The sequence below is a fragment of the Antrostomus carolinensis genome, unplaced genomic scaffold, assembly GCF_000700745.2.
Source record: "Antrostomus carolinensis isolate BGI_N321 unplaced genomic scaffold, ASM70074v2 scaffold3233, whole genome shotgun sequence".
NCBI lineage: Eukaryota > Metazoa > Chordata > Aves > Caprimulgiformes > Caprimulgidae > Antrostomus > Antrostomus carolinensis.
Genome location: NW_010305679.1, coordinates 34,785 through 45,634, shown reverse-complemented (window position 1 = coordinate 45,634; position 10,850 = coordinate 34,785). Strand labels below are relative to the sequence as shown.

Sequence of the window (10,850 nt, the reverse complement as noted above, 5' to 3'; positions counted from 1 at the left end):
TAACCCGATGCTAACAGCAAACCCTTATAGCATGAAGTTATTGATGGATAATTGTACAAAGTCAGAATTGATGTAGCAATTTTACCTGTATTTGTCAAGGTGATGTTGCATGAAGTACTGTTGACATTAATTATTCCATTAAAAACTCTTTCCAGTAAAGACAGAAAATACTGTAAATTAAAAAATATCACAGAACTCTAGAAACCTTGCACTTTAAATGGCTGAGGCCAAATGTAAATAATTACCATGGACTCGAATAAAAATTGCACTTGTATAAAAGAACAAAATTTAGCCCCCATTAATAACCTTCTTATTACTTTTCCAAAAAGAACTAATAAAACATTAAGTAGTTCATTCCTTATGGTTTCACACAGTGAAATTTGTGCTAAATTGCCCAGAAGGAACAGTTTCTCAATAGCTGTCTTTTGTGAACACATCCTCGGTTTCATCATCATTCATCCCTCTTTGATAGCGTACTGAAGAGAAGGCACTCCAGTGAAGACGCTTCTTTTTATAGAGATACCACACTAATCCAACAATGAAGACCAAGATAATTAGAAGGGCAAATGCTACAGCCACCCCAGTATGATTAGAACCTGTAACAGAACAAAACACAAAGTTATTCTTTAAAAGTTTTGTAAGAATATTTTGTCATGAGATTGATGCTTAGGTAGCTACACATTAATATTGCGTGCATTTAGTTCAAGTTAAGGCAAACTGCTTCATCATATTAACAGTCTTTGCTTCATCATGTGGGAAGTTAAGCTCCCATATGAATCAGCACCTATTAGCTTATTTTTTAGCATTCTGTTGTTAATTTCCTAATCATGTTTAGGTTGGAAGGGACCCGAGGTAAAAAAAAACAAAAACAACCCTACTAGTATATGCTGCACGTATACATACACTTCAAGGTTTGTATACTTTGGAAATCTAATTAGTTCCTGGACTCTCTTGGAGTGGAAGGGATGTATGCTTCCCTTGGACTGAAAATAACTTGCTGAGGTCTTCCCTAGCAGCATGAAGTGAAATCTATTCCTGCATTTCCACTTCAGTGAAGTGTACAAAATCAGAAAGATTCCACTGCTTCTCAGGAACTTGCTTAATGCTCAGGTAACTGCTTTCTTTCCTGGACACAGCAGAGTATGAGGAAGTAACACAAGGCCCAAGTCTCTTTCTGGAGCTGCGGGGCACCATTGTCAGAAGCTTCCTCAAGACTGAAAACACAACCTGCAGTGCCTACTTATTTGGTATATCTTACAAGCAGATTGATTGTTCCTACCTACACAGACTCACCTATGAGAGATACCCTGTGGTAAGAAGCTACAGCAACTACTTTGCGCTCTTTTTAAGTGGAAATTTCAGTTCTCTGCCTTAGCCTTTAAGTGGATAGTGGGAGCCAGGAGAAGTAAATTCCTACAGAATTTGTCCCTGAAATGCAATTTTATGGCAAAACAGCAACAGAAGGCTCCTGCTTAGGCAGATATACTTGGTAGGTTCTATTGTGAATTGCATGTTCATTATTTCAACACAGACTTTCCCCACACAAAAAAAAGACAATCCTGAATATAGTCTTTACAAAATTGTCTCTGCTAAAATCAATGCTTCTGTACCTAAAGGAGCTTTGCAAACCACTCTGCTTTGACTACGACTGCAGTCAACTTTGGACCACGTGCCAGTTGTGGACAGGATAACACTGCATTTTTCATTGGCTTCTGCAGTTTTATTTTCCCAGTTGACGTAATTAACTGATGAGCCGTCAAGCCAGTTCAGAGACTGATCTGTTCAGGGGGAAAAGATGCTTAGTTTAGATCACCAGAACGTGCTGTAATGCTACACACTGACATTCACAATCTATTGATTTCTTTATGTTGCTAAAAGAAACGGGGTTGACTATCATATTAAAAGCAGTAAGTATGAACACATTACTTCTAGCTACACCTCCATATTTCTAGCATTTGATGCATTTGCAGCTTAACCATCAGGCACCAATGACAGTGTTGGGGAAAATGAATTTCAGTGACTCCTGATTATCTTAAGTATGCAACAGGAAGAGACTTAAGCTACAAAGTCCAAAGGGCTTTATAATGCTAAATGAGGGATTCCAACCTCAGGCAGAAGTTACTGTAGGCTATCAACACCACAAAACTCTGTTCTTATTTGAGGATTTATGCTTTTTTATTTACCACATGAAAAAGTCATGCTCATACATGGTTGCTCCTTCTTACCCTTAGAGCTCTGAGCCAGGCCAAGCCATACGTTCTTGGTGATGAGATCGTTTTCCTTTATGTGCATGCTCACAAATGCATTTTCTTCAGCATCCACTATAGTCAGAAGGGTTGATGAAGGATCTAAGGGGAAGAGGAAACTGTTCAGATTTGCAACCTCAGAGACTTTTCATGGTGCTTGTACATCAAATTTTCTGTGGGAACAATTAGTAGAGGAATCTGGACTTGTAAAATTAGCTTGATGTAACCTGCAGAATAAAGACATTAACCCCTCATTCCCTAAAATACAGCATAATGTTATACAAAGCAGCTTCAGATGACTGGTTATTCAAGCAGGTTATACAAAATAAAAAGGGGGTAAACTCGTTGCAGCTGTGGACTACGTGGAAGATATCAACAGATATATATGCCACATTCAGAATTATTAGTCTTGTCCAAATAATAAGCCCTTTTCAAAAATATAGTTGCATAAAAGCTCAGCATTTTGCTAGGTCAAGTTAACTTCTAAATCAATCCATCATTTGGCCTCAGGTTTTATACAGTTTTATAACAATTAAGGAATAAGAAAGAGGAAGGGGTATACTGGAGTCAGGCTCAGAGCATGCCCGTTCTTTACAAGTATACTTTACAAGTATATGCAAATATAAGCCAGAAACTTAATTTAGAGAAAGATCACTTTCTCTTTCAACTACCAGGCCAGGTAGGACTCATTTGAAAACTGCATCCAGGGCTAGGACTACTTATACCTCTTCTTTTTCATCCTACATAGTGCATTCAACTTCACATAAGATAATTCAATAAAAGTTATGACAGTCACTAGCTTCTAAGCTCAGAAGGTGATTAAAAACTGTACACAAGACTGCTTAACATCAGCTTCCACAATACAATTCCCTACATAGCTTATGAAAGAAGAGAGAAAATCCTTTGATTTGACATAAAATTAAGTGGTATCTTTTGCCTTAATAATATCTATAATGTTCGTGCTTTGAACCATTTGATATGTTAACAAGCTCCCTATTAGCAAGCAGCTAATGCAAGGATATAATAAGAAAACACTGCTAACAGCACAAACTTTATTATAAATAAAGTTATTATTTTTAATAAAGTTAGTTGTATGTAAATAAAATAATTTCCTCTAAACTGTAAGCCTTAAATTTCAGAATCCTCTATCAATGACTACCTACATTTTATTCACAGATATCCACGGGCCAAACAAACTGTCAGCACATTAGAGTTTTACCAAGAACCTTAATCAGACCTTCAGTAATAAAGCTTGCTATTACTTTTCCTAAACTAAAGAAGCATAAAAGCTGAAAAGCTGAAGTATAACCAGCGTAGGTTTTCTGATAGTTGACTCTTTTTTTCCTTTTCAAACAATAGACTTATTACAAGTTGTTATGTGACAGAAAGTCTAAACATACTCAGTTTCTGGCAGACTTTCTTAGCATCTTCCACATTATATACTGAAAAATTGTAAAATGCCATGTCAAATGCATAACAGTGATCCTTATACTGTATCCATTGTAGGGTACCACTGATTTGCGGGCATCCCAGGGCTCTGCTCCCTTGCTTTGTCTCCAATTGTCTCTCTGCAAAGATAAAGAAATTGACATTATTTCTGCTGCAGGAGTTTGTGCTTAGCCTCTTTGTAGTAAGAGGACAGGAAGTATTAACAAGGATTACCTCTCCTACCCACAACCCTGACTGTATTAGTTTATATTCCTTCTTCATGTGTCATAGATTAATTTATTTGAAAATGAGCATAAGACAAGTCCCAAAGGCTTGGGAACCATTTTTTTCTTGCCTTTTAGGGGGTTCTGAAGTTTGGTGTATGTGTTTAATACAGATTTCAATTCAGAAAAGTTACATACAGTTTCATACTTATATCACAGGTGATCAAAAAGCAACCAGGATTGTTTTAGATTTTCACCAGTGGAATGGAGAGGATTAATCTCCCTTAAGTATTAAAAAGTGTTTTATTGCCTGAGAGAACTCGAGTTGTTTAGCCTGGAGAAAAGGAGGCTGAGGGGAAACCTTACCACTCTCTACAACTATGTGAAAGCAGGGTGTCAGTTTCTTCTCCTAAGTAACAAGTGATAGGACAAGAAGAAATGGCCTCATGTTGTGCCAGGGAGGTTTAGATGGGAGATTAGGAAAAATTTCTTCACCAGAAGGGTTGTCAAGCACTTGAACAGGCTGCCCAGGGAAGTAGTGGAGTAACCATCCCTGGACGTATTCAAAACACGTATGGATGTGGTGCTCAGGGACATGGTTTAGTGGTGGACTTGTCAGTGTTAGGTTAACAGTTGGACTCAATAATCTTGAAGGTCTTTTTCAACCAAAACAATTCTATAATTGTTCCTGATGGACAACTCTTCTTAAAGAGGGAATCACGTGTAGTATTTCAGCCTTCATTTTTAGTTCTAAATACAACATGTAAAGATAGAATACATAAGACGACTACACAAACAGTAAAAATAATACGTACCGTTTGGAGAGCTATAGCAAATGGCACCTTCAGCAAGACTTGTGCATTTTGTACGGTTCCAAGATCCTTTAGTATCCAATAGAACACAGTTCTCAGTAGTATTTGAGTTTTCTAATTCCCAAGGAAAGTAGTCAAAGTCACTTCCATCTGACCATTCAAAATTAGCTTTACTTCCCTAATTAAAGAAAAAAAACCCGCAACTTTTAAACTACTGCATATGGTTGTGGTTTAAACCTTATCAGTCATTGGTAAGTCATTTAGGAATACTTATCCCTTTTAGAGTGATAAATTAAAGTGCAAGTGGCTCCTTTTCTAAATCCATACTGAATAAATGTACCACATAGTTTGCATTTTCCAATCAATTCTTAGAAATCCTGCTTACCTGTGTGAACTGAGGCATGTTCGTAAGCTTAAACCTGCAATTAGCCTTGTTTTTTTTTTTTTTATGGGGAACATTTTACTTAATTTAATCCTGCTGTTTCATTTAAGCTTTCTGCCTTCCATACTAGGAATGTTATTAGATATGTTGCAAACTGCTAAACTGTTGAGATGGCCTCAGTAAGTAAAGCTGGCCAGCTCAGGAATGACTTTCTGTGCTAGTTCCTACTTCAGATACACTGGTGCAAACCCATGAAAATGAAGGATCAGCTGTGAGAAGCAGGGGGACCCATTCAGACCAAAGGACAGGTAGAGGTAGATAAGGTATGCATAGAAATCACACACACCTCTCTGCAGAAGGGTATTCTTGCAATTAACTATCATGGCCATGTCTGGCAATTAGTGTGGGGATGGGGTCGGGGCCACAGGCTTTTGGCTCCAAGGTTAAGCACACAGAGGAGAAGGAAGATCTGCAGCTGTCTCTTGCTATGCCTCCTGGGAGAAGGGATGCATAACTTCCTAGAGAGCCAGCCCTGACCTGGACTAAACAGGTTCCATACAGCCTTGTTTGGAATCTGATCTTACAGATGGCCATAAATCTGGAGCCTCTAAAGGTAGTGTTGAAAATCACACTTCCTTGTGCCACAAGGCATGATGTGGGACCTTTCAGTGCAGTGGCTACATACACTAAAATTTAATATACTTAAACATGTTACGCAGAGTTGAAAAAGTAGGTAATTTACTACATGGATAGAAATTCCAAGAAACTGGAAAAAAGTATCAGAAAATATTTCATAACCTGTGCAGAAATTTATTTACAAGCTCTGTTACTGAGGTTGCCAACAGTATATACTTACATCATGAATTGACAACCCAAGCCACAGAGGATAGCCATCCCGTTTGACAATATCTTCTAGAAATAACTGTTGTGATTCACTGTGTGCACTTGCTAAATCACTTCCATTGTGCTTGCATTCTCTCAAAGCCTCATACCATGTTAACTTTTTCTGAAGGATCCTGTATGTTCTGTTTCCATGTGGAATAGACTTGGGTAATGGAGGCTTGTGCCGTTGGGGTCCTATTTCAAAGAGTAAGAAGACAACAAGTTCTGTGCACTTCGTTCATGTTACTAGCAACATACAGAAAGCACTAAAATCCACCTATATCAATGTAATTCAAGCCTTAAAGTGTTCAGTACAAACCACTTACATCAAGTAAGTTACCTTTTGCTACTTTGAACACTGAGCAGTTGATGGAGGAGCACTTTCCTCCTGATCAGAATATTAAAGCAGTGGTGCACACACTGGCCATATAACCCCAGAAGCCCTGTGATAGTTTAACTTAGCTGGCAGCCAAACAAGACACAGCCACTCACAGCTCCCCCTTCCCCCTAAGCCTGGGAATCAGGGAGAGAATTGGAGGAGTAAAGGTTAGGAGACTTGTAGGTTGAGATAAGACCAAATTAATAATAAGAAGAGTAAAATAGAATTAAAATAGTAAGAGTAATAATGATAACTTTTAGATATATACACTAGTTGTTATCACTTATGAATGATGCAGTGTACAATTGCTCACCGCCTGCTGATAACTATCCTGGCTCAGAGTACAATTGCTCACCACCTGCTGATAACTATCCTGGCCGAGTGAAAAGGAATCCTGAAACCACAATCCCAGAAAAGCGAGCTTGAGCAATTCCCGAGAGAATCCCCCCCTGTTTCCGGTCAGCCCTGGTTAATATTAACTAAACATGACGTACTATGCTATGGAATATCTTATTGGCATATCCAACTGTCAGTTCTGGGTTTTACTAACTACTACACTTTTTTCCACCCCCCCTTCCAGTCCTCTGTTCTTGCAAACTGCCCAAGCACAGTGTCCTTGTAGTTATCAACATTATTCTCATAACAGTCCTCACTGAAACCAAAACACAGTGCTTTCTAGCTACTAAGAAGAAAATTAACCCTATCCCAGCAAAAACCAGGACAAGCCAATAACAGCTGTGTCGTGTGTTTCACTGGGACCAAAACCAAAGCCTTACAGAGCAAGTACTGCAGAACCAGGACTAAAATTATGACCCACATGCAACACTCCAACACTACACACAAGACTTCTCTACTACCTACCCCTTTCAATTTTACAGGCAAGAATACTGTACACATTATAGTGATGAGCATGCCAACTCTGAGAATAATTATAAATATCCCAAAAACCATCAAGATTTACACCAGCAAAAAAACTGTTCTTCTTTATGTCAGGTCTTCCCAGCCTCCATTTATTGTAAGTCAGATGAGTTTCATCATACCATTTGAGAACTTTATCTGTGGGAAACATTGCATATTTATTAAAACATTGGCATTGTGTGTCCAAATACCATTCAATTTTGAATATATTAATGACATTAACAGGCATTCATTTTGGAAAAAATGCAGTGATATTCTAAATTACTGTAATTCAGTTCCATATACAATACTAAATATGATAGCATTACTCATCCAGGCCCTTTTAAGTCCTGCTTTCCAGGGAAATTAGATCTAGATTATCTAATTATCACTCAAACAGAAAGCATGTCCAGTTATTTTCTTCTAGAAGATAAATACAAAACATTTTTATAGGTTTGCATTCAGTTTGACTTTAATTGTATACTGAAATATGCAAGAAACGTGCACTTAAAATGCTGCAAACTTTGTCTCCAATCCAGTTATTAAGGAAAAAAAACTTAAATCTTACCACTGTCATCATAAATCACACCCAGCCAGACCCACATAGCCAGACCGCTGAATGAATGAAGCTGCTCAGTAACAAAGTTATTCTCTTCTTCATCTCGAACACTCAGAACAAATGCTTCTGGGTCTGTTGAAATTTTTTTCAAATTACTTTTTTACAAATGCACCTTTCAGTTACAAAAGAATTTTTTTTGCTATTATTGTTAATAATTATTACAGACAGATCAAGAATGGGTAAAGCCTAGACCTTTATAACATAATAACTAAATGAGCAGTGCAAAAACAATTTTCAAAAGTATCAATGGTGCTTCCCCTGGTTTTGTGGATAAGTGAAAGTCACCAGCTCCAGAGGTATTTGTGTGTTCTACTGTCACTTTAAGTTGTATGTACTAAAAAATTCCCATAAAATGAGAATGAACATAAAATCAGCAGTCTTGTGATTTTCTTGAACTGCCTAGTAGAGAAACAGTATTAAGAAAAAGACTGAATTGAACTCAATTCACAAAAAATAAAAACGGTGTCTGGAAAGACGCATGTCTAAAGTGTCAGGAACAATGGTACAATATAAGAGAGAAGCTGTTCCTAAGCTTACACTTTGTTCAGGATGGACAGGAAAAGCCCACGTGCTTTTCTTAATTGGACTATTCTCAGTCTCTTTACTTTGTTCATCTAAATGTTCCATACAGCAAGCTGGGGAAAAAACCCATGAAGTAAATGTGACTGTAAAGCCAGAATGTTGCCAAGGAGATAACGATTACCCAACTTATCTAAAAACTACATATTATAAAGAGAAAAATAATCAAAACCTTCCAAGTTTTCAGAGATCTCAGAATTCAATAGTTCATAGCCATCTCTCTCTCAAACTCTCTTACTCATGCTCTGTCACTTTCTATTAGAGAAGTGCAAGGGCAAACAGCATTAGGCAGTGCAACACTAACGCACATTTCCAAATGCTACAACCTTTCTCAACACTCACTTTGCAGTTATTGTAAGACAGTGACTCAGATCTAAAACTTGTCTCCCTCAACCTGATGTAGGTCCATAAATATCTGCAATATGACAAAGTACTTACTCATTTTCTTGCATAAATGATGAGCTTCTTGAGACTTCAGTTCTCTCCATCTATTTTTTGTTATCATAAAAGTGTAACAATTGTTTCTAAATGATATCCAGGGTGTATTTTTAATCTTATGTGGGCACTTAACTTGTGTAACTTGTTCATTTTCAATCTTCTCTAAGGAAAGGAAAGAAGACATTCAGGACATCACTTATTACTAACAACACTTAACCTGACACACCACAAACCACTTTCAGGTACCATTTAAAAACATGAAAGACAAATTAAGTGCCATCCTCTAAATGTGTAATAATACATTGTTGCTTCCAGTTTCCTCATGATGGTGATTTTTTTAAAGTAACAAAAGCAGCAGTAAGCATTATTGAAGAATACAGACGCTTACAACTTTTCACAATTGTTGTTATATAGGTTTATGAATAAAATCCCTACATAAAAGTGCTAAGCATAGGCCAATAACTGAAGACTCTTATTGCCTCTTGTATGAAGGCAGATCACTACATAGCTGGCCACGCATCTCGGTTCTGTGGCTTTATCTAGTACTTAAGGAGTGAGAAGGACTCTTCCTGCAGTTGCTTAAATTGCAAGCACAACAGAGTTAAGTATGTCATAGTGCCAAATATACACTTTACTGTGACTCAGCATGTACAACAACAGCTCAACTGTGTCACCTCATGGAAAAAAAAACCCAAAACAAATTATAATGGTCTCCTAGGGAAGAAATCTGTGATGATCTCTCAGAAAGATTTCTTTTTTTATTTTTCAGAAAAGGGCCATGCTAAATACGTATTCCCCCCAAAAAAGATGTCCTGATATATTGCTACCTGTCTTGCTATAATTGGTATATATTTAGAAGGGTTTTGTGAACTGCAGATTACTTTAATTTACACCTTTCAGTGCAGCTTCTACCTGTTATCTTTCTTCTCCAGGTAGTCATATACCTCCTCCCTGTATAGACTTCCATTCTGAAGAGATTTCAGGAGGTCCCAATATTAAGATGTAAACAGTACAGAGGTAGCTGAATGTTCTTCCACATGTAAGTGGGAGAGATTAGTTTGCAACAATCTTACAGAAAAAGTGCAAAGGTAAAATCAGTTGGCAATATGAAGGGTACAGTCTGGCCCAGCGCACCCATGCCAAATTAATTTTTTTAAGAACATGTGGATTAAGACAGAGAGGTGCACACCCCTCTGTTTGGAGCTTGTTTCTTTTTTTCCTGGCAGGCAAGTCAGCCTGTATGAGGAAATGTAAATTTAAAAAAGTTGTAATTTTGAAGTTACAATATGGAGTTATCAGTTATACTTTATAATAAAACAAAATTCAGCTTTTGTAAGTATTGTACTAGGATACATACTTTCTGATGTGTAGCAAATAGCACCTCGATTTTCAGAGGAACAGTCAGAAGTTTTCCAGAAGCCATCAGTATCCAAAAACACACATTCTTCACTTGTTTCTTCATCGTCTTCAGACCAGCGACTAAAACTGACATGTTTCCCATCTAGCCAGCCATAATGTTTTCCACCCTAGCATTGTACAAGTAAAAGGGATAAGCTTATATAGTAAAAAATATGAGGTACAGAAAAAGACATGATAATACATTTACACTGGCTAAACATTTACAGTGTCTCTCATGAGAACTGTAAGTGTTCCACTGCCCTTACGATCTGATCTGCTGCTCAAAAGATAACAAGCTTCATTGTTTTAAGTTTTGCAGTTGCAAAAAATTGAATTATCTGAAGTGGATGGCAAATTATCAAATGTTAATGTTTAACTTCTATGCTTATGGAGGAAGGCTTGGCAATGAGATGTCCAAATTACATCTTTTGCACCTGCAAATCAATGGTGGATATAATTATCTGGTCTAGGATAATCCCTGAAAATAAGGTCTAGTCTCAGTTACTCCACACTGAGTTGAAAGTAATGTATTAAGTACTTAACTGATTTAATAAATCAGATGCATT

General features: G+C 37.3%; 1 protein-coding gene across 1 annotated transcript in view; it reads right to left on the bottom strand.

Annotated features, from left to right (window-relative positions):
- Positions 1–411: 411 nt before the first annotated feature.
- Positions 412–10,850, bottom strand: part of LY75 (lymphocyte antigen 75) — a 43,392-nt gene continuing 32,953 nt past the window's right edge. The window contains exons 25-34 of the mRNA XM_010164844.1: positions 10,244–10,412; positions 8,887–9,048; positions 7,819–7,941; positions 7,215–7,409; positions 5,949–6,169; positions 4,714–4,888; positions 3,647–3,814; positions 2,226–2,348; positions 1,611–1,778; positions 412–596 (exon numbers count right to left, since the gene is read on the bottom strand). Of these exons, the coding sequence (XP_010163146.1) occupies positions 412–596; positions 1,611–1,778; positions 2,226–2,348; positions 3,647–3,814; positions 4,714–4,888; positions 5,949–6,169; positions 7,215–7,409; positions 7,819–7,941; positions 8,887–9,048; positions 10,244–10,412 (1,689 nt within the window). The remainder of the gene's footprint in view (positions 597–1,610; positions 1,779–2,225; positions 2,349–3,646; positions 3,815–4,713; positions 4,889–5,948; positions 6,170–7,214; positions 7,410–7,818; positions 7,942–8,886; positions 9,049–10,243; positions 10,413–10,850) is intronic.